This window comes from Paramisgurnus dabryanus, chromosome 9, assembly GCF_030506205.2.
Source record: "Paramisgurnus dabryanus chromosome 9, PD_genome_1.1, whole genome shotgun sequence".
Lineage (NCBI taxonomy): Eukaryota > Metazoa > Chordata > Actinopteri > Cypriniformes > Cobitidae > Paramisgurnus > Paramisgurnus dabryanus.
The window spans coordinates 28900216-28925662 of record NC_133345.1 but is presented as its reverse complement, the minus strand read 5'-3'; the positions used below and the strand labels follow the sequence as shown (position 1 = coordinate 28925662).

Sequence of the window (25447 nt, the reverse complement as noted above, 5' to 3'; positions counted from 1 at the left end):
AGACTTTGATTAGCTTGCTCAGGTGTGTTTGATGGGGTAAGCAAAAAATCTTGAACTTTTTTCTTAAACACTAAATTCTAGAAAAATGCAAGAAAAATTTGCTTACCCCATTGTCAGATTTTTTTGCTTGTTTTATGCACAAAATCACTTAAATTTGATATTTTTAGTTTAAAAACTAGACTTATTTTCTTGGGTCGTTTTGCTCGTCAAGAAAAAGCATCTTAATTTAAGAAGTTTTAGATATTTTTACTGAAAACAAGACAAAAATACTAAGAACATTTTTCTTGAAAAAAATAGACTGAGAAACAATTATATATGAGCACTATAACATTGCAAAAACAACACATCTAAGTGTGGCACGGTGGCCTAAGACTTTAGCACAGTACTGTATATAGGTGTATACAAAAAATTTGTGTATATATATATTTTTTTTTACATAGCTTAGCACAATCCATTGAATCTGATTAGACCATTAGCATTGCGCAAAAAAAATAACCAGAGTTTCTATATTTTTTCTATTGAAAACCTGACTCATCTGTAGTTACATTGTGACGGAAAAGTAAAAGTTGCGATTTTTTTAGGCAGATATGGCTAGGAACTGTACTTTCAAACTGGCGTAATAATCAAGGACTTTGCTGATCTAACATGGCTGCAGCAGGCGTAGTGATATATCGCACTGACCGAAAATAGTCCCCTGCTATTAAAAGTCTTCCTCCTCTCTATCCATTAAGGAAAAATGGAAAAAAGACTTCTAAAGTTACTTGATTACTTATATTGATAAATTGGTTTGTTCCTTACACTAACATTTACACATTTACACTACATGTGAACTATTTTCTGTATAGCTTAGTGATAGAGCTTTGCATTAACAGTGCAAAAGGTCATGGGTTCGAACCCAGAGAACACACATACTGATAGAAATAAAATTGTTTGGATGAAATTTGGTGTCTGCCAAATGCATAAATGTAAATATATTTGGTGCCCTGTGTATATTAAACCTTTCCTCATCCTCAAAATCTAGTTTCAGTCAATCTTTCTTTTCATTCCCATTGCTCTGAAATCCCATATTGTTTTTTTTTGGTTCACCAGTAGGCCAATCTAAGTGACTATCTCTGCCCTCCAGCATGCAAGTTGAAACTGAGTGCCGACCATTCAATACTGATTGCATCAAGCTGTGGACAGCTGACTTTGCAGTCAGGCACTTGCACACCCTCTTTGACTTTCTTCGTCATTGGCCATACTGCGGAATAGTTATTGTTTAATTGAGGACTGTCGGACAGCTCATCCATCACAGATGTTAATCATATCAAACATTCGCACCTCCCCTAGAAGCTGCTACGTTCCTCCGTTTCCACGGTGACGGGCACCTAATAAATCTAAATATGGTAATCTACTCTAATTTCACCCAGATCCACCCTCTGTTGTAAATGAGATCGCAGTGCGAGACTGCCAGGGCAGATAAGCTCGCTAATATGGAAATAGAGTACCGTAGCGCACACCATTACAGCCCAGAACCAAATTGTCTCGCACCACAGATGTGCAGAAGAAGAGTTATATGTGAATTAAGTCTCAATAACTATTTGATTATAAGGTGACATCATTTTGTCAGGCGCTCGGTTTGGTTGGCAGTGCCATCGTAAGACTGCAGAACGCCAGGAAGCGACTGCCGAGCCCCCTTGCAGCTTGCATTAATTCACTGTTATTAGAGTATGATTTCACATTAGATCATCTCAGCACTGCTTCTTAAATTTCACTTTTCCCACTCGGGATTTTTAAGGGATTAATGAAGTATAAGTAGGAAAATTGAGATTGACTTAAAGTAGAAGTCTCATTAAATTCGTATTGTTTAAAAATGAGCAAAGTGCACATACTTTAAAGAAATAATTATAAAGAAGTTTCAATGTAATTGCAAATTAAATTTGCTTTGGAAAATCACTTAGAATATAGCACGAGTATTACTGTATGGGGAATTTGTGATTTTTTTTTTACATAGTTTAAAGGGGACATTTCGCAAGGCCTTTTTAAGGTGTCAAATAAATCTTTGGTGTCCCCAGAGTACATATGTGAAGTTCTAGCTCAAAATACCATATAGATAATTTATTATAACATGTTAAAATTGCCACTTTGTATGTGTGAGCAAAAATGTGCCATTTTTGGTGTGTCCTTTAAAATGCAAGTGAGCTGATCTCTGCACTAAATGGCAGTGTCGTGCTTGGATTGTGCAGATTAAAGGCTGGTATTATCCCCTTCTGACATCACAGGGGGAGCCAAATTTTAGTGACCTATTTTTTCACATGCTTGCAGAGTATGTTTTACCAAAACTAAGTTACTGGGCTGTTCTTTATCACATTTTATAGGTTGATAGAACAGTGGGGACCCAATTGTAGCACTTAAATATGGAAAAGTCAGATTTTCATGATATGTCCCCTTTAAAGTAATGACTACTGCAAACCTTACACTCTAAAAATATTGTTAAATATGAACAAAACCATCCACTGGGTTCATTGAAAAAAGATAGGTAGGTATTCATTTGTCTAAGTTGAGGAAAGATCATATTAAAATATTGAAAAACAGTGGTGTTTTCCTTTAAAAAGTTTCAACACCCCCTATAAAAAGGTGTGGATATTCTCCTCCAGAGGTGGTCTTGCGCTTTACTATGACATCATAATCACACACTTTTCAAAACGAATCATATTCTGATTTAAATAAAAGCTATATTTTAAATAACAAAGAAGTGTTGAGTTTTGATGCTTACAGGAAATTTTTATAGTTTAACAACCTCTTAATTGTCAAAAGATCAACCTGGATTTTACAGACAGTGTGACAAATAATCATTGCTTAAATTTTTATATAAACAAATAACGCATGTGAAACAACATGTGGGTAAGTAAATAAAGACATGCTGCAATTTTATTTTTGGACAAACCATTCCACTGTTATTTTATATCATATCTGTGAGTGTTTCAGCTTGATACAGATCCTTTGTGCCTTTGTTTATCAAGTTAGCTCAGTCTCTGCTGAGGTCTGTAAATATGAGTTTTGTGCGGAAAGGCTTGGAAAAACAGGATTGGGTCCTGAGGAGTTGTTTTCGAGCCGGAGGGACTCGCATGACTAATGTCGCAGAGAGAGATGTTGCAGCAGGCCCGTTCGCACGTCTATTTTAGCTCCATTTTTCAGCCTATTTTTGGTTATTGTTGTCTCACAGCTGGCAACACGTGTGCACCTGCGCACACAAAAAACTTTAGCAGAGTGGAGGTGACAGGGTAGATATACTCCTTTATAGAGCTGCCACCTACCTTTTGGTTTATTTTCATTTTTGCTTTTTACTTTATCTTCCCTGTGGTTTAAAGCAACACTATGTAGTTTTTTTACCTTTAAATAATGTCTCTAAAATTATTTCAGTGATAGAACAACTTTTAACTGGACAAATTGTACTGTTGCTGCAACCTGAGCAGCCTCCTAGCTGCTACAAGCACACTCTGAAAGTGGCGGTGGAGGGTAGGAAAGACAGCCCCGCCCCTCCCCCTGCCTCCAGAAGAGTGTCTGATACCAGGCACTGTTGCGCTTTTCAACCACATGGGGGAGCTGTAAGTCATTTTTACATGGAAACTACATAGTGTTGCTTTAAGGGGCACGACAATGAACGGTTAACAATGAATTGGCACAAAGATGGGAGGGGCATGGGCGTCGGAAGCAAATGAAAAGTGGGTGGGTCCCCACATAACCCCCCACAACCCCCCCCCCCCCCCCCCGGAAAATACAATTACTGCAATAGATGACATTTTCATGTTTCCTTTTAATTAGCCTGAACATTTGCGTTAAATTAAAGACAGTAGCCTATTGCGGTCGAAATTCTGGTAATAGCCCTTTAAATATTTTGCAAATAATGACAGATGTCATGTTTCATTTATCTTTCTCTGTGTCATTTTTTTTCTCTACTCTGCTGACAGTAGGCTACAATGTTAATTTTTTATTTTGAGGAAATAAAAGGTAAGAAAAACGAAGGAAGGTAAACTGATACAACTTTTGTATACCTTTTTTATTTGTTATACCCAATCTCTCTTTCTCTCTCTTAGAGAAATATAAATGTGAGATTCTGGAAATGAGAGCACTTTATTTTATGATATCCGTCGGGAAACAATGCTGTCATAAGTGTTTGAGCATGTGTACTTCTAAAACACAATCGATTAAACAGAGGTATGACTTTATGAATTATCTGCAAATGTACCTCGCAAATAATAACAATACTTGAAGACGTTCATATCGCAAATGAAAAGTAATTGGCTTCTGTAAAAAAAAAACTTGAAAATTATCCAGCGATCGTGCCATAATCAAAATAAACTATTTTACAGCAGTAATAATATTTTAACGATTAGCCCACACTTTTAACGTTTGAAAGGAACCCCATTTAGTGCGGTGTTAATTATCATTAAAAAGCAAAACGGGAGTCTCTGTGCCTCCGCGACAGACGCAAATCTTCTGGCATCTCTCCTCATCATCTCCTCTTTTTTTCTTCTGTGTCTTGAACTTGGGGCTCGAGTCCGAAGGTTCGAGCTGCCTTTAAGAACACCAAGCTAAGTTCGTTTACCGTTAATTATTAAGACTAAATGGGCAGGCAAACTCGTGAAACAATGAAAATAAAATAATCCGCTATAATATGGTTTTACACGTCTATAGAAAATATACTATAAATAAAGCAGTTATTAATTTTCCTAATGCATGGTTGTTTGACATTTACTTCTGTTTAAAACGTTATACAATTGGCAAATTAGGTTTTTTAGTACTATGTTTGAACAGCAACTCAGCGTCCACTCACCCCCGCGAATTATGTTTAAAAGCTGAAACGGGTCCGCGGTGTAAAAAGCAAAGGTTAGGGATCCCTGCTCTAGTGGAATGGATTTTGACTAACAGCGCTTTGATAAGTGAACAGACAAATGCGCTAAATTAGAGAAAAAGTGGGTGGGTCCATTATCATTGGTCTTAAAAAGTGGGTGGGTCCTGTCCCACCCACGTATAATGGTTCCGACGCCCATGGGGAGGGGGGTCTTCGTGTGCATGTGCTTATTTTACACTTGTTGTCATTTTATTAGGGATGCATCACAGTGTCTGGCTAGTTGACTACCACTAGTTGATTAGTGTGGTTGACTTTTTATCAGATTTTTTCTTTATAATGTTTTTTAAAATGTTTTAATTAGTGTGCTGTGCTTTATCTGTTAGCAGTTTAAACTGTAAACACTCTGAATAAAGAATAATTTATTATACAGTATAATTTAAAAATGACTTTAAATACATATGTAGTTTGGTTTGTTGCAACGCTAAATGAAAGCTGATATGCTGAATTGTGAGTGTAATTCAGATGGCAATTAAAGATTTTGAAGGTCATTAACAAAAAAACCTTAAGGGCATTTAACAAGCACCTATATACTTATGCAGTCATTAGTTTGCATAGCACGACAACATGGGCTTGTAAACAAGAACATCTTATATCATCAGATGTTTATCTCTGTTAACTACTCCACAGACATCAATTAGAAATGCTTTTAGGTTCGATAGCAACACAAAACTTGGTTAAAATAGACAAAGACAAAATACATTTTGAGGTGTGCAAAATTTAAACAGAAATAGACATAGACAAAATACATTTTGAGATGTGCAAAACTTAAATATAAATATGATATATTTGTTCGATAATATGCACAAATAGTTCAATATTGGTAAACACTGTGGTCAGTTTTAAATATCCACTTAAAAATGTACAAATGATCTTACTTGTCTCTGCATATTAAACTGTTCTTTAATCAGGGGTTGATTCAGGACATAATCTGGAAAGCTGGATTTGGTTTTGAATTGCCTGCATACAAGCACCACCACACAACGGGTCTCATTTATAAAACTGTGCGTAAGATCCTTACTAAAAGTCTACGTATGCACAAAAGCCAAAAATGGCATAAGCCAAAAAATATTAGGACTATAACAAAGCAATGTTCCCTTTATAAATCACAGATCACCTGCAAGTGTGCGTACATGAATCATCCTCAGATCCCACCCTGCAAGTCTATTATCCTGTCACATTTCCTGCCCCGTTTTGTGCGTACGCACGCTTTATAAATGAGACCCAACATGTGCACAGCCCACTGGGCCACATCTCCAGCCTTGTCTGAATATTTTATTGACACATCATTGAAGGCATATCATGACATTTAGAGGTCCAAGTGGCACATGATGCCTGTGTTGAGAGGTGTGTTGATGGGTAAGGGACTTGATTCAAGATAGTGGAAAATCCCCAAATATACATACATACAGTATATATACATAAACATACATATATAGCAATATTTTGCAATAACTGAATAATTTTAAAACTTCAAAAAGTCACGTATACGGTTTTAGACTAATGGGGATAGCAGAGAGACTGGGGAGACAGAGTGAGTGAGGCTTTTTTTCAACAAAAATATAAAAGTTTTTATTTTTAAATATTCTAATTTGTGTTAACAAATTAAAAGCATTATTAATTTGCATATGTGATAACGTGCTAATACATTTTATTATATGATATCACGTTTTTCTTCAATATCACGTTGAGGTCACCACAACAGATTCTGTACTAACAAAACAGACTCTTCTACTTAAGAATTTATACTAACTGTGTGTTTACATTTAAATATATTTGATTTGTTTATTGGTGCCTATTTGTGTATATAAGTGTGCATTTTCACTTGCCACTTGGCTTTTTCTGTTGGGTTTGTGTTGTTTGTTACTGTTGCAGATTGTTTGTGAGCCCGCAGCTTCACAGCTGATCAGTCACATCAGCTCTGTGTTCTCAGAGATAAATGTGTGTTCTGAGCTCACTAGTGTGGTGTGACCGCCAAGTATCTGATCCAGGTCTGGGTACTGCACATTGTCCAAAGGGGTTCTCATCCCCTGCCCACCACCAACCGCTAAAGCCATTTCTAGGCAACTGTATCCCAGTATCAGTGGCGCCTCGTCACTGCTTTTCCGAGGGGTGCAAATTCAAAATGTGTGTTAATGAGTGTCATGTGTGTTGCTCGTATTTTAAAAATATGTGTTTGTTGCATCATGTGAACCATGTGCATCACGTGTTTTGTCAAAATAAGTGCCTGCTGCACACGCGTCGAAACCGTTTATGATAAAAGAGACTCTGATTATGCATGAAATTATGCGAGTATCTGCGAGCGTCTTTTTTATCATAAACCCCTTATTTTGGCACTTATTTTGCACATAGGTTTACGCATATTTTGAAATTACGAGCCACACACAACGGGCTACATACATGTTGTGACGAACTTCGCATCGCGCACCCTCGAAAAAATAAGTCACCAGCCGCCACTGCCCAGTATACTCACCCATTTTACACCAGAGGATTACTCTGTGATGAGCCCACACATGTGACTGCAGATGCATAATTGTGGGGTCACCGTCTGTGTGAGACAGGAGAAGTTTGTGATTTTTGTGGTCATGATAAGTCCTGCAAGAATAAATGCACCTTTATTGGCGCCCATTTTAAATAGTCTCTTAATAATAGAAATTAAATCATCATGTCACGAATGATGAAGAGAGACACTAGAAACAGCTCAGGGCAATTATAGCCGGCACTTTTATGCCCAGCAGGATCAGTGTTTCTACACTTTTAAAACAGAGGTCTTCAACCTTTATAAGGCCAGGGACTCCTTAATGGATAGAGAGGAGAAGCAAGGACCTTCAGTACATCTATCAAAATTAACACTGGATTGTCATTCTTCGTTATGATTGTTAAATTAAAAATATATAAAATTAACAGGGCTGGGCATAGATTAATCTAGATTAATCTCATACAAAATTAAAGAAATTTTTTGCATAACATATGAGTTTTTGCTGTGTGTAATTATTATGACACTTGACACTTCAGCTTACACTTTTATACTGTTTTTAATACTACATACACATTTTCTGTATTTTCTGGTTGTATTGTAATAAAGAGACTGAGAAATAATTATGTGTGAGCATTATACAATTGCAACAAATCTTATGTTGGCATGGTGACCTAAGACTTTTACACAGTACTGTACTATTGTACAAACATGTTAAATTACTGAATAGGTTTTAATGGTGGAACCTTAATTTTTTAAATCAAGTTTTATATTATTATTTATTTAGGTACTGTACCTTCATTTTAATGAAGCGTTTTATCATTTTGTGTTATTAGCCAATTAATGCATTTTTGTTTGATGCCTTATTTCATTTTTCCCAAAAAGTAATTTTGAAATCAAACTATATTTGATTTCCCCGAGTAATCCCAGTAAAGTTTATCATTTCACGTGTTTCAAAGGCTTGCAAATGTTAACATGTCAAGTTTAACCCGCAAAAAGGCGCTAAAGTGAGCAGCTTTCTGGACGCACATGCGGTTGTGTGTGTCATACTGTAGTCATACTGTAGTCCATTAACATACATTTGAGGAATAGAGCACAGAAAAACAACTTAGCGTTTTTAGGCTGCACCGTTTGTGTGTGCGTGCGCGTGTGTTTAAGTGCACTCAGTAGTGCACACATGGAGAGAAGCGTTTCAGAAAGCAAGCGTACATAAAATCTTTCTGTTCTTGACAGGGCACATACTGTACAAACAAAATGATCTCCACAGCATTCTTTTTCCAATAAAAACATTTGTTTTTGTCTTAGGGTTATGTATAGATTAGGCAGAAACCAGGTCAGTGCTTCTCTTAAAGAGACAGGAACCTGTTTCTGTTTGAAAGCAGAGGGTCTGTTCTTTCATTTGGTATATTGTATGTTTATATTTTTAAAGAAGAACATTTTCTGGAAGGCATTAAACTTTGGTGAAAATCATGAAAAACGCTGGCGCTGGCTGGCAACTTTTTTTAAAAACGCTGGCGGTGAAAGAGTTAATGTGCAACTTTGTTCTTTTTTTAAATGTTTGTAATTTCTTCATTTTTTTTAATAAAAAAATTGGTGAGGGGGCCCCAAGAGGCTCGGGCCGGCACTGACCGACTCCCAGGGGCCCTGGACCCCCATTGAAGATCCATGCTATAAAAGCAATTGGGTAACAACAATCTAGCTTTGGGTTATTTTAATCTAGCTGTCCAATGTTTACCCAGCCATGTTTAAAAACAACCTTGTATTTATTAGAGTGCAGATTTGAAAGAAATATTTTAAAAGTGTTATTGTCGTGGCATTGTTAATCCAGCATTTTCATGTCCGTGAACCTGTAAGTTTCATTGCGGTAGGGTAAACTAACTGGAGCGTGTGATTTTCACAAATGTTTGCCAGTATTGTCTGCAGTATATATAAGATACATTGAGGAAAATAAGTATTCGAACACCCTGCTATTTTGCAAGTTCTACCACTTAGAAATCATGGAGGGGTCTGAAATTGTCATCGTAGGTGCATGTCCACTGTGAGAGACATTATCTAAAAAAAATCCAGAAATCACAATGTATGATTTTTGTAACTATTTATTTGTATGAATGTTACGTTTGGAGGGGACGCACGCCGAAAAAAACCTGCCCCTTAATGATTTCATGATATACACGTTTCAACCAAACCTTAGCACACCACAGTATCAGCCTTAAAGGTGTTTGCTTTTGAGTATATGACTTCTGGTTGCATTTTAAGCAACATTTATTTTTCAGTTTTGGACATATGAAAGATGCCAGTGAGGAATACGTCTTAACCTTGTAAGACCTCTTAAAATTTGAATTTGGAAAAGTCAGAGTATGGTTCGAGTAAATATTTAATATGGAGGTTGGGTGTGAGTTTTAGTGGCATTTTAAGGGTTGTCTTTCCACCCTGGCCTTTTTTCCTGTGTGTTTAGCCGTGTGACATATCGTCTCTAAAGCCTGGCTCTACAACGGCTGTGGTGTATTTACAGATAAGCTAAAACTGTTTATCTAGCCTGAAGAGACACACAACGGCTTATTTAACTACACTTGATCATAACTCATTGGTGTGCTGTCTTGTGTTTAATATGTGGTATAATGTAAGTCTATAGTCGAAAAATAATTCAGATGGGTCACAAACGAAATTGAATGTAAACCCTATGTCCACAATTCAAAGCTCTTTGTTCAGTCCACTTTAATCAGTTACGGAAACTAAGCCAGAAAAATGGTTTGTTACCATATGATCATAATATTGACATCAGGACCAGGAGTACATTATTATGTGACTTTGCATGGAAAAGCATCATTGTTCAGCAACATGACCTGGCTTGATGAACCACTGCATAAACTACATCTTGTACATCTAGTATGTAAAGGGTTAGGCGATTACAATAGTACTTACTTTATAAATAGAAGCCTGGCCTAAATAAGTGGTTATTTAAAACTACAATAAAAAAATGCTTGCTACTCGTTTCAACCCACGGTTGGATAAAAATGAACAAACCCAACAGATGGGTTTAACCTATGATGAGACACATTTTATCATCAGAATAGTACGTGCACGCACTGTATGCGTACCGGCAGGTTTTGTAACCATGTGTACTTTGTACAGGAAGGTCACGCATGCATGTACAGGAGTACGTAGTGGAGAAGTATTGCATTTTGTTGCAATGTGCATGCGTCGAACATCTGCATACGTTTGAGTCAAATACATTTTGCAATGCTGTGCGTTCAACTGTGCACGTACGCTCACATACACACATAAAAAAACTGTTCTCCAGGCTTAAGGTTAATTTGAACCTATTTAAGTCAGTATTTTACCTAACCAAGTGTTGAAACAACCCAATACTTTTGAAAATGTCTTTCTTCATGCAAGACCATATGCACCTTTTTGTCAACAAAATTATCATTTTTAAAAATAGCTACAAGATGCTTTTGTAAGGTCTGCATATAAATAGCAAACACAACACTAGGATGTATACAAATCTGTGTATTTTGTTAATTCCTTATGCTAAATAAAACCAAAAAAATATTAACCAAGTGATTTTTTATAAAAAATAATTTTTTGGTTTCATTTAGAAAAACAAATGAACAAATGAGCGGATTCACACAATTTGGGTAGTATGTCTAAACATAAGTGATGCTGTTGCACTGTGCGGTCTATGAGCTCCAATAAAATATCACATTATTAAAATATAAAAATAATTATTAGCATTAATATTCCTGTGTATTGTGTTTATTTTATTTTTATTTTTTGAGTATTGTGTTAGCTATCAGTTTGTACTAGCAAGCCCTACTGAAATTAACTGTGAGTTTGTTGTGAGCTTCACGTGACATGAGTAGTGTTATTCATGTGGCATATGCAAGCGACCACAAACACCTGTTACCTACAATGTGTTTCTGATGATCCATTTTTGGATATGATGTTACCCAGGTATCTGCCTTGGTAATGTAAGCGGTGAACAACAAGCAGCACTAAATTGGAACAGAGGTATTGTGTCACAAAAATATGCTATATTCGGCTTCATACGGTGGATGTCACACTTCAGTAACGCCTGCTCTGTTGAGAAACACACTTAATGTTCCCCAGGGAGATTTTTGATTGAACCTCAGCAAAGCTGCAACAGACTGTTGATAATTTTCCAATCTCCTTGTTAAGAAAGATAGATCAACTTTGGCCCCCTTTTGTTTGAAGACCTCCAAACAGCTCTCATCTTTGACAACCTGACTGTATGATGAAGGATCTAGATGTCTCTGACAGCAGTCCTGTGTTAGCTTAGACCCTATTATGAGTTGAATGACTGGAGGAGGATGTCTGTCTTTACTGTATGGTGGCTGTGCTGAATATATGAGGCTGGTGTGAGAAATCATTCAGAAGGTGGACACAGACACATTGGACCACTGATTTGTTTTATTCAATGCAAAGCGATCGTGTAACAATGCAGAGTGCCTCTGTGTAATTAATCGCATGTCATAAATGAGTTATCATTCCAGCTTTTTTTAACAGCGCGTGTTAAGACTCGCTCTCTAATCTGACAATTAATATGGTAATGAATCCCTGCAGAGCTGTAGATTATGAAAGAGATAGATTTCAGAATCTTTGGTTACATTATTTTAGCATTTTGAGGGAAGATGGGCTTGCGATGCTAAAGTTGCAAAGATTGTTAAAAAAACTAATTCCTAAAATAAAATTGATTGGAAATTGCAATAAAATTTATAATTTTCATTTACCAGTTATTTACCTTTATTTTTTTTCTTTTATGTTTTCTAAAGATGCCTTTGTTTGTTTGTTTATTCTAAGCACCATTCCAGCATCTATGGCTATATTCATGGTGAGAACTGGTGAATCCATACATAAAATGTGCTTTTTATTTACTTGCAAATGTATTAGATCCACCAGGGTCACCGGTAAGCACACATTTTAATAGATTCTTCACAACTTTTTTTTGACGAATTACAATATTTGTTTTTAACTTTTCAAGTTTAGGGGACAAACAATGCACCCTCTCTGAACAAATATCGTCTTGTCACCCCACTTCAAAGTCATGTGCTAGAAATGGTTGACTCCAAAAGCTGGTGTGCCAGGCTATGCAATCCTCATGCATAATGCACGTCCCCTTTTATATACTCAGAGGAAATGCAGCACTTCCAAACACTCTTCCATACATCTTGTGTCATCGTTTATTTGCGCAAGCCATCATTTCCATCATTTCCCAACAGGGCTGACTTTGAGGAGGGGAGAGACAACGGAGAACTTTTCGGGCCCTAAAACGACCACAACAAACCTAAAATGCACTTGTTTATGATAATGAAAGTGGCATGTGTGTATAGACATGACGTTAGACAGCAAATGAGTCTTGAAATGATATCTATTTTAAACAACCTTTTGCTAAGTTTTTTGTAATTAATATACCTGCTGCTTTTATGCCCTCATTTCATTGAGATTACATGAATATACTTATTGACCACATCCAAAATGTATAGACTTTCCCTAATTTAAAGGGATTTTTACAGTTTTGGAATCCATTCAGCTGATCTACGGGTCTAGTGGTAGCACTTTTTAGCATAGCTTAGCATAATCCATTGAATCTGATTAGACCATTAGCATCACACTCAAAAATAATCTAAAAGTGTTTCGATATTTTTCCTATTTAAAACTTGCCTTTTCTGTAGTTACATCGAATACTAAGACTGACAGAAAATTAAAAGTTGCGATTTTCTAGAAAGAAATAGCTAGGAACTATACTCTCATTCTGGCGTAATAATCAAGGACTTTGCTGCCGTAACATGGCTGCAGGAGGTGCAACGATATTTTGCAGTGCCAGAAAATAGTCCCCTGTTATTGAAAGTTACCAAGGGCACTATGTTCAGGCGCTGCTTAAAATCATTGCGCCTCCTGTTACGGCAGCAAAGTCTTTGATTATTACGCCAGAATGAGAGTATAGTTCCTAGCCATATCGGCCCAGATAAGAGCAACATTTAATTTTCTGTCGGTCTTGGTACACAATGTAACTACAGAAGATTCAAGTTTTAAATATTGAAACTCTTTGGTTATTTTTTAGCGCTATGCTAATGGTCTAATCAGATTCAATGGATTATGCTAAGCTATGCAAAAAGTGGTACTGCCAGACTCTGAGATCAGCTGGATTTCAAAACGGTACAAATCTAATGTTTACCTCTAGGGGAGCTGGAAAATGAGCATATTTTCAAAAAAGTGGCGTGTCCCTTTAAGGTTTAATGTTAAATTAAACATCTTCTTTCTGTTTTAAGGTACTCCATCTATCCGTATTCTACCCTGGAACGCTGTGGCATCAAACACCCAAAACCGTGGCCATTCTTTGGGAATCTCATGCTGTTTCGAAATGTAAGACTTTTTTAATCATTTTACACAAATACACACCTTGCCCCGCCCCTCCGAAGCTGGAAGAATGATGTTTCTCTCATTGAGCTTCACTTCATTAGATTTGTTCATTAAAGATGAGTCACCTCTAATGACATCTAATGCCATGTGATTCCCAAACAGATTATCTGTCGTGTGGAATGATGTACTTTCACCATGATAATTTAAATGAAGGTCGAGAAGTGGGTGTGTTTAATATCGCAGAATTAATACTTTTAATTCCTTCAGATTTTTTGTGTGTGTTTAATATGAGTGCCCTGAGTGTAATGTAGCAGATCAGCAGCTACCGCGAGGATGCTCATTTCAGACCGTCTTCAGTTTAATGATAATGATGTGATGTGTATTAGAGGAGATTTTAATGCTGTGGGGCTGTTCGATTCTAACGACAGTTTTACAAGAGACCTTTATTTTTGAAAGTGCATGAATTCATTCAGCAACAATTAAGGGTATTTCTAATGAAAATACATACCTGGGTCACATTTCCAATGGCCAGTTCTCATTACTGTAACTTAAATAATCTCATTGCAAAGAAAACAACTATTATATATCATTATGCAAACTGTAAAGTACGGTGGGGTCCAAAATTCAGATACCACATTAAAATTTTGCAATTCTCATAAAAATAATGCCACATTGCAAACTGTTTCATACAATCTTAAAAAAAAACGTTGGGTTAAAATAACCCAGAAAATGTATCTATTTGACCCAACAATGGATTAAAACAGGGGTCTTCAACGTTTTTTGGGTCGGGGACCCCTTAGATGAGAGAGGCATGGAGCAGGGACCCCTCTAATACTAAATGTGTAAAACAGAGATATTTAAGTAAGCAGTAAGGTACGAAAGGCTGCCTTTTCGTATTAGGCACAACGCAAAGTGGAGTAAAGTACGACTGATGACCAATCAGAATCAAGGACTGGAACTGTTTTATAAATAGAAACAAACCATATTGTCACACAGCCATACTATTAACATGCATTATTTTTTGTTAAAGTAGATTTAGTTTTTATATTTAATATAATAATAATAATATAATATTATTTTAAGGTATTTGCAGTGTAATATATTTTCATTTTACTGTGAATTGGACAAGGGCTTTCAGTTTATAAAGAAGACTGATCATGGTGAATGGCACAAAGACTGTCTATTCTGGTGGGGATAGAGGTTGTGCTACTTTATAATTCTGAGGTCTGTTGCCTTTCTCGTGTATCATCATTGTCACGAGTTTAAGTAACGCAGGTTTATTTTCTGTATAGCTTCATATCAGTCTCAGGAGAACAACATGCAATGAGTCCGAGCGCATCTCTTTGGGGAATTTCAACCTGACTATGAATCTTGCACAAAGCACCATCACAGTGCGCGTTTCATGAATTTTTAAATGCGAGCGATAGTTTTGTCACAGTTTAAAATGCAGACGCGGTGTGGTGTCATTTGCCTGTTGAATTAGCGCTTTAAATCTGAACCGCGTGAAACAGCCGTACGTCCAAGTTCAGAAATATAGATGAGACATCATGTCGCACTGATTCTAAAATGACATCCTGAAAGAAAGACACACATAAGATTTACCTGTTTTATGATGACTTTTCTGTCGCTACTGCTGCTTCCTGGGTGGACATTTATAATCTTTAGATATTGTATTTTGGTCCGCTGGCTAAACTGAACGCGCGCCTTCAAACCTATGCGGCCACGCACGTGCACAACATGTAATGTTTTGTACATATATTTTACGTTTTAAGCAAAAAATTGCTTGTCGTTAAACATCATTTGGCGGACCCCCTGCAGTTCCGACATGGACCCCCTGGGGGCCGCGGACCCCCGGTTGAAGACCCATGGATTAAAACAACCCATATGCTCATTTTCACAAGATGTAACATAAGTCTCAGATGTGCCTGTGATGTTTCAGCTCACAATACCCCACAGATCATTTAGTATACTGTAGCATGTCCAAAATGCCCATATTTTGTTGGGAGCAAAAAAGTGCTGATTTTATGTGTGTGGGTTGTGACGAAAATGGATTGGCAAGATGAGAAATTCAAAAAAAAAAAAACATGTTTTAAAAGCATGCATCTGATATATTTCAATGAACATTTTGTATATTTTTGTTGATTTTATGCAAATGGTTATGAAAATATCAAATTTAGTTTACTGCCAATTGCGCTAAAGAATGAAAAATATTACATATTTTATCCACCTTGATGGCATGCAAGAATGATCTTCAAAAAAAAAAAAATCATTTTAAAATATCATTTTATTGGTTATTTCTAAATGTAAATTTTAATGGTTTTTGTAATATTTGTCCGGACATATGCTGAAAACAGCTCTGTTTTCTAAATAATCTTTAACAAAATATTTAAAAATCATATTACACTAAACTAGATGATAATATTTTATTCCTCATTTTTTATAAATATATTTATATTTTCATAAAAAAAATACTAGTTACATCAATTGACACAGACCGGTTACACCACATTGACATTTTTGCAATTATCCCCCATATATTTTTTTCAAAAGACCTGTGTACCTTTAAATGCAAATGAGCTAGTGCGCTCACTCCCTTGCCAAATGAAAAGTGGGCACTTTTGTTTAAAAATATATATCTGATTCCTGTGATTATAGTCTGAGACAATAGTATCTTTAGTTGCGTTAGGTCTACAGTGTGCTAACAAACACATTTAGAGAACCTTTTGGTAAAATTAACCAGCCATTTGGTGGCCGTGGGCGAGGCTTTGTTTGTGTGACATCACATTAACCAGAGAATCATAACAGCATATCTCATGAGACTGCTTTGGTTTAATGAGAATAAAAAAAAAATGAAGGATAGGGTGGATTTTTTGTTTTGGTAGGGTTGTTGTGTTCACACACTGCTAACACATTTATGTCCAAACACCTTGTAAAACTGGAGTTTGCATCCTTTAAATTACAACCCAACATGTTGGGTTTGTCCCTTTTTGACCTAACGCTTGGTTTAAAATAACCTAGCATTTTTTAAAGTGTAGACAAAAATAGGCTTATTTTCTTCATGCAAAATATAACTGCTTATACTATGATTTGGGAATCTTTTAATTTGGAGTTGACATTTAACCCACATGGTTTTGTGAGAATCATGGGAATTTTAAGTGTATCCGTGTATTTTTTGGCCACATGCACACAGGGGCACTTTAAATGAAGCTCTGATATCATTTCATATGCTGTTCTGTCCTCAATAGATTCCCAGATCAATATGTTACTGTCAGACCACCTTGGTGGGCAGGACAGCCTGCTGTTCAAAACACTCAATTCATTCAATCTCCCCATCACCCAGTTATGACAGAGCAGTGTCTTCCTCACGGTCCCTCCTGTCTCTTTCCTTTATCTCTTCTTTTCATCTGGATTCCCGTCTTCCTGGTTGTGATTAAATGTTATTAAAACGAGGTGAGAAAGGCATAGATTAATATGCATGCAGCTCCGTCTTGCATAATTACGAAATGTCTAGATGAAGCTCCCTATAGGTGAACTGTTTTTTTCATATGTGGGGTTTTGTTTGTTGCTGTGCACACTTCGTGTGAATGTATTTACAGTAGTGTGTGTGTAGATATGCCAACGTCAGCAGACTGGCTCTTACAAACAGGGCTCTCCAGAGCATTGCTCTAGCAAAATGCTCTGACCCAATTCTGAAGGCCATCCTCTCAACTAAATCCTGTAGGTCTTTGTGTATGTTTTGTGTTTTTGGCTTTGGAGACACAATCCTCCTCTCAAGTGACAGCTATGTGACTAAAATTCAGGTTTGATTTAAGATTTAAGAAACTGTAACTGGTACATTTCACAACAAAACCACGGTAAAAACGGATTAGAGTCCTCATCTGAATTACACAAGAGTCTCACAATTGATGGTAATCGGTTATTGTTAGAATGTTGCTGTTGTCAGTTATTGCTACAAAACGTGAAATATAAATATACATAGGGCAATATTAAATAGTTAGTTTACCTAGTTATATAAAATGAATGTAGGGGTGCGCGGGGCAAAAACTAACGCAGGGTTAATTGTAACACGGACTGGTTACATCAGGGGTCTCAAACTCAAACTGGCTTGGGGCCATTTCTGAGATTGACATTTCATCGAAGAGCTGCAGACTTATTTTAATGTTCAAAAAAGTAAAATTTTTTGGTAAATGTACTGTTTAAATTCTATTATTTAATGTATAATAATAATAATAATAATACTTGAAAATATATATAATCAGGGGTTTTTATCTTTTAAATATACATTATTTTATAAAAGTAAATCATTTCTTAACCTTATCTTTAATAACTAAGGCCCATTAAAACCTTGCACTTATCTAACAAATTAAATTTCTGTATACATTTATAAACTATTATAAAAATATTACCATCAGTGTTTTGATTTATTTTGGATTGTTTTCAGTCATGGTATTGACTTCAGTAGTTCCATCTTTGATATTCCACAGTTTTAATGAATTTGTTATTATATGTGGAAAAATATTAAAAAGTGAAAGTGATCCTAAAACTTTTGAATGAGTAGTCAATGTTACATAAGCTAGTTAAACAGAAAACAAATATAATACTGCTCTATGTGTAATTGCATAGCAAGCTATAATATATTATACTTCATTATATATAGCAGTATACATACTTTTATCTTCTGTAGGCTACGTTTCTCCACATCTTTCCTCTTTTCTTAACCTGGGCACTTTGATGGTTCTTTTTCTTATCTGTACTTTAATACTGCATTACATCTATGGCTCTCCAATGCGGTGTCTCCATAAAAAGTGACTTGTTGATGTGAACTCCACCGCAGCTCTTCTCTGAGCTGAGAATCCACCCGGAAATAACAAATCTTCTCTGGACAAACACTACAAAGTCCCGACCAGATTAACTGATCGCATTGTGACAATGATATGATTGACGCGAGGTTCAGATGAGGAATTAAAATCCGATCACGCATTCCGTTCTCATCGCAATCACGGAGGGCGCGCGCGGCTCATGGCTGCGTAGCAACGGGTGACCCCACCCCGTACGGAGCGCAACGTCAGAGCACTTTAGAAAGTAAGAAACGCCTTAACACACATTGTTAGACGCGACATGTGAACGAACCATTAAACGTTTAAATTAAAAATCAGACGAATATTTAACAAAGTGAATAAAAATCTTTCTGCGGGCCAGATTATGTTATAATGTTGAAAGGTGCCGCGGGCCGCAAATAGGGGGAGGGCGGGCCGCAAATGGCCCGCGGGCCGGGAGTTTGAGACCACTGGTTTACATTGTTGTACAGGGTCAAGCGATTTGTTTTTCCGGTATTTTTTCACGTTGCCAAAAGACGATCTCCAGCAAATTATTGGAAATGTATAATGGTTTTCCAGAGAGTTATTGATGAACGAGTGTTTTGGTGGCATGTAAGTACATTTTTTCATCATATGTTTTTTGGGTTTCTGAGTTGAATGTGTAAGATACCAAATCCAATGCTATGTCATATTAATCAGTGTCTTGTTGACTAAAACATAGCATCGAAAATATTTTCACCCTGCGGGGTTAATTGTAACTCTGTGTTACAACTAACTCCTCAGCAATAATGATATAAAAACCGCTAACATTAGCTTAATTCTTGCCGTTGTTTTAAATAGGCTACACACAAATGATTGCTGGCTGCCAACAAAATAAATGTGCCTGTCTTATTAAAAATCGTATGTCAAATTTATTTTTATTCATATCTTTAATTGAATAAGGTCACGTCAAAGATTGAAATCATAATGAAATGAATGGCTAAAATCAGACTTATCTCTCATTATCTCAGAATTAGATTTTTTAAACTGTAGTATGATTTTTACAGGTCACATATAAAAATTTTTTTGTCATAATTGTGCTGCTTTATCTCGCATATTCAGACATTTGTATCCATTTATAATTAAACTATTGTTAGAAAAGCGCTGGATGAATGAAAACAGTGTGGATGTCTGTCTCTTATAGACAGATATATAAACAATACCCTCTTCAAGTATATAGACAAAATAGTGTTGAAATATTTGCCTACAATCTTAAAGAGTAACTAAACCCTAAACCAACTTTTTTTAGTTAATGATCTGTAAGAATGGGGCTTTATTAGTGCTGTTCATTGATTTTAGTAACTTTTTTGACATTTGGATATAAAGTGTTTCAAAACTACAATATATGGTGTAAAAGCGTCTGAGTGCAGCCCTCTTCAGGTTGAACGGTGGCTACTGCAGTTGAATTTTCCTATTGGATGATGGGTCCAAAAAATACCTCGTGACGTAAGCAGGTTCAAGCTCACCACGCCCTTGTTACGATCTCACCACACCCTTGATAGGAGCTCAGTTCATCCCCAATATCTCTGTTGGGATCTGCCTACTTTTCTTGCATTTTTCAAATATTGCCAGTGGGTGGAGTCAGGCTCTGACCAGGGGTTTAGTTACTCTTTAATTTTTAGCAAGTGTTACAACTAACCCCATGCCTGTTACAATTAACCCCACTTATGGGGTAAGTTGTAACGTTTGCACTTCTGTCACGTTTGGTGTAATTGTCCAAGAATGGTAAGTAATAGAAACAAACTTCAAATGTTCATTTGTAGCAGAGATGTGTGTGTTGCTTGTGTAAAAATATAATTAATCAAACTCAAATATTTTTTTAATGATTTAGCCAAAACCAAAAAGCGTTAGGTTGTGCCTCACTCTCTTTGATCTTTATTTTCTCGCCTTTTTGTTGTTCAATACCCGCAAGATCTTCAATCATCTTCTGAAGACATAAGATAATTTGATGAAATCTGACAGCTTTCTGATCCCTATAGACAGCAACTCAACTTAAACTGTTAAGGCCCAATCTTCATTTTATGAACCTACGAGAATACTTTGTGTGCAAAAAATACAGACTTTATAAAAAAATTGCACAAGCTAATGCAGGACACCGGCAAAAAAACCTTTAACACCCTAAGAACCTTTCTATGTCACCAAAGGTTTTCAGTAGTGAAAATGTTTCTTTAGACTATAGACCAGGGGTGTCAAACATGCGGCCCGCATGATGATTTATACAGTTTTATTAAATATTAAATACATATTTTAAAAACCCTTTTAGGCGGGTGTCTAGTTCGTTTTTAATATGAGAGACTTGCGGAAAGCAGCAAAACGTGGAACATAGACTAAACACGGTGCCCAAAAATCTTGCCGTTTTATTGTTACCGCTCCGCTAAAGATCCACCGATTCTGGTAATCCCCTTCGTGTTTTCCCGCCCGCTCCACAGCATCTCTGTGTCCACTCTCTGCCTGGAGAGCGAAGACGACAGTTTCCGAAGTTCGTTGCATTAACAGGTAGATTCATTACATTATATCTGTTGTTAAACCACAGAATTAGTAATTTGTAAGTATGTTTATGTATTTCTTCCGGTAATGATTTGCTGTCGGTGTTCTAAAAGTGCTAACAACTTAGCAAGCAAACAACAACAACAAAAAAAATCCACATTCTTATTAACGTTACAATGCTTGTCTAATCGATTTAATGTTCCCGATCAGATCTAAGTTAATATAAACACTAAATTTGCTGTTGTTGGCACACTTTGTAGACAAAAAATACAAAAAACACCAATGCCTTCACAAAATAACGACAGAGAACGGAAAGAGAGGCTTTTAGCAGCAGTTCAACATTGCAAACATGGATTCAAAGCTCCATCAAGCCAGCCGGTAAATCATATTGAATATTTAGCAGATTGTCACACTTTAATTTTTATTATATTTCCCATTATAATCACTTGTCTAAGTTGATGCTAGTAATATAACACATAATATTTATAATACTTTATTAAAACCATAATAATAGTACCACCCCCCATAGTGCCATTTTTGGTTTGAGCCACTGCCCCATCTAGCATTTTCATTTTCTAAATGACTGTTCTCATTACAAATATATTCCAAAGAAAAGTGAATGGTTTATAAATAATTTTGGCATTAAGGCAAAAGAAGTTAAATTAAAGCTTTTCAACCTATAAGGCCAGTGGGTTTTGTTCAGATGTAAATTTGTGTGTATAATATACAGTATGACCTTATGAAATGTAGTTTTCACAAAGCTGTGTGTTTCTTTGGTTTTCTTGCTAAACAAACTAATTAATTGGTTTGTTTAGTTAATTTTAACACAATTATCAGCACACTAAGGTTTAAAAAAAAAATCCGGCCCGCACTTCATGGTGTTATTTACCATCCGGCCCTCAGCCTAAAATGAGTTTGACACCCCTGCTATAGACGGCTTGATGGGAGGCATGCAGATTGCTCGAAGTTATCTTCCGGTTGTGCTTGTTTATTGGTCTGGCCTATTGGATCAGCGCTGTGTATGAGGCTGTTTACACTTGGCATTAACATGCGTTTTCGTCGATCGGATCACAAGTGGACGACGTTAATGCCAGGTGTAAACGGTGTTCAAAACGTTTTGAACGCGTCCACTTTCGACCACTTTCAAACACATCCAGAGGTAGTCGAAACCACTTTCGATCGGATCGCTTTGGAGTTGCGGAATGCATATGTGGTTGAATGTGTTTGAACAGCCACACGCGACCGCCTTCTCTCCGCCCATTTATCTAATCTGAGGTATTAAACACAAGTTTTACGTCTTTTTTGACTTCTGGCATGAACATACGGTGAACAGCGCTATTTTTAGCCTTTAATTTATAAAACTACAGCGGGTGTTCTCCGTAGTTTCGTTTTGAAAGCGTGAAAATTGCGCGATCCTATTTCATCAATTGTGCTGAAAAGTCAGAGAAAGCTCAAAGATATAAACGTACAAAACTCTGTGCAGCATGTTTACTTGCTAAACAAGCAGCGGACTCCGACATAATATTAGTTTGCGTCCATATAAACTAATAATTACTCCCGCTCGCGTTTGAATGACAGCAGAGAGACTCGCCCACCGTCTCACAGACCACCCACTCACAGTATTCAGGACAGATGTGGTCGAAAGTGGACAAAAGAGATGGATTTAAATACCAGGTGTAAATGTAATGTGTCTCTCTCGTCCACTTGTGATCCGATCGATGAAAACACATCTTAATACCAAGTGTAAACAGCCCCTAGATTTGGAAGCCAGACAAGAATTTAAGGATCTGTGGCTAACATACATTCTTTTTTACACATCAGTGTAATGGTTGACTTTAGCTGATATGAACTAAGTTAATTTACTGGTTATCTATTCTAAAATAATCTATTCTATAGGGGCTCGGTTGTAATTGATACTTTGCGGAAGTCTACCGGAAGTTAAGTTTGGGCCACAAAACCAGGGACTGAACCTGTGAGAGCCTGTGACTGAAAGGTTCTTTTGGGAACCAAAAATGGTTCTTCTACGTCAAAAAAACTTAGTATACTATCTCTACTCTGTTATTAAAGGAAAGAGAAGTAAAAAGGATGTAGTGGGACTGATTTAAAAAGAGAAAGAGAAAAATAGCAGAATCATGGTTTGGTGGGAGAATCATGGGTAACAGGAAGTGATGTACAAAGACAGACAGGGTCGTGGATGGAGAAGCAGATTGAGTCACATTTAGAGACTAGACGACAGAGTCTCTCACAACCCACAGCAGCACATTATCATGACACACTCCATTACCAAATACAACACTCACAGACATGAGACTCGGCCCATTTAAGATCCTAAACAACATTGCTGCAGCTCTCTCTCTCTCTATTTTAAACACACACACCTTCTTTATCCATAAGGGACATGCATGGAAAATGTTTTTATTGCTACTGTATTTTAAAATAGACAAATCTAATGCACTAGCTAAATAACATAAAGGTCCCTTTCTAGTTCACCAAGACTGTTTACAAGATACAGTGCATAATGGTTCAATGTTATACAATTAAAGGAGACATTTCACAAGACTTTTTTAAGATGTAAAATAAGTCTTTGGTGTCCCCAAAGTACAGATCATTTATTATAACACATTAACATTGGTACTGACATCACAAGGGGAGACAAATTTCAATGAGCTATTTTTTCACATGCTTGCAGAGAATGGTTTACTAAAACTAAGTTACTGGGTTGATATAATACAAATTTTTATAGAGATTTATAGAAGCACTGGGGACCCAATTATAGCACTTAAAAAAGTCAGATTTTCATGATATGTCCCCTTTAATGCAACTGTGAACACTCGCATATGTGTTCGCATATCGAAACTAATACTTACAAAAAACTAGATATTGAGAAATCAAAAACTGTAATGTTAATTTTAGATAATCCCTCTATTAGTGGCACCATGTAAACCTGCCCCGTAACATCACATAAAACAAAAACAACATGATATGATTGACATGTAAAGGGTCCAGCCCTTTTTTGGGTAAGTGGGTGGTGTTTTTTGCACAGAGTAAGCTAAAAAGTATTTTTGACATTATGTTAATAGGCAAAAGCCTGAATCTCTGAGACTAAAGACAGCTTTTAATGCATAAGTGGATTAAAAATAAAATACTACAGTGTTACTACAGTGTTAATTGTCTTAATAACTTGAAAGTGCATACCTCACACCTCTTTAAAACACAGGAAAGTTCTGACACACAATGGATTTTTAGAAGTAAACCGGTTTTCTAAAGCACCACACATGTCAAGGTCATACTTGTACTAGAAAACAACTGAAAGTAGGCCTACCTAATCTTTTTAAGACAATTCCAATAGGACACCCTGGAGATCGCTGACTGTGACTGTCCTCTTCAGTCGGGCCACACTTTATTGATCGTATCTGTCTGAGATGAATTCCCAATGCCAAAGACAGAGGCGGTTCATTTGGTTGAATTGAGTCATCCGGCCTCTGAACTCTTATTAACTAAAAGGACACAGATACAAAACACACTGCCAGGAACATGTGCGGATGCACAGCATGTAACCATATGACAATAATGCACGGCTGAAGGAGAGGACATAAGAACGGCAGGGCACGCACCCCGCTGCTTAATGTGTATACTGAGAACACACTCGCAAGCTTCTCTGTCTATTACCCATCAGGGAGACTGCAGGAGTAGAGGGGCAGGTTGCTGTGCTGTCGACCTTCTTGATTTGTAGAGGTAGCAGAGCAATCGACTGTTATTCTTGATATTAAATGCTATTTTGTTGTGCATTTCTTAACTATATTCTACATATCAACTCTTGCGCTGCAAAAAGTTTTGGTCATATGTTGGTATATACGCTCATCTAAAGGATTATTAGGAACACCTGTTTAATTTCTCATTAATGTAATTACCTAATCAACCAATCACATGGCAGTTGCTTCAATGCATTTAGGGGTGTGGTCCTGGTCAAGACAATCTCCTGAACTCCAAACCGAATGTCAGAATGGGAAAGAAAGGTGATTTAAGCAATTTTGAGCGTGGCATGGTTGTTGGTGCCAGACAGGCCGGTCTCAGTATTTCACAATCTGCTCAGTTTTCATGCACAACCATTTCTAGGGTTTACAAAGAATGGTGTGAAAAGGGAAGAACATCCAGTATGCGGCAGTCCTGTGGGCAAAATGCCTTGTTGATGCTAGAGGTCAGAGGAGAATGGGCCGAATGATTCAAGCTGATAGAAGAGCAACTTTGACTCGTTATGACGGAGGTATGCAGCAAAGCATTTGTGAAGCCACAACACGCACAACCTTGAGGCGGATGGGCTACAACAGCAGAAGACCCCACCGGGTACCACTCATC

General features: G+C 36.8%; 1 protein-coding gene across 1 annotated transcript in view; it reads left to right on the top strand.

Annotated features, from left to right (window-relative positions):
• The window catches only part of tbxas1 (thromboxane A synthase 1 (platelet)), a 104919-nt gene that overhangs the window by 14653 nt on the left and 64819 nt on the right, over positions 1-25447 (top strand). Inside the window, exon 3 of the mRNA XM_065283492.1 lies at positions 13658-13751. Coding sequence (XP_065139564.1) covers positions 13658-13751 — 94 coding nt within the window. The remainder of the gene's footprint in view (positions 1-13657; positions 13752-25447) is intronic.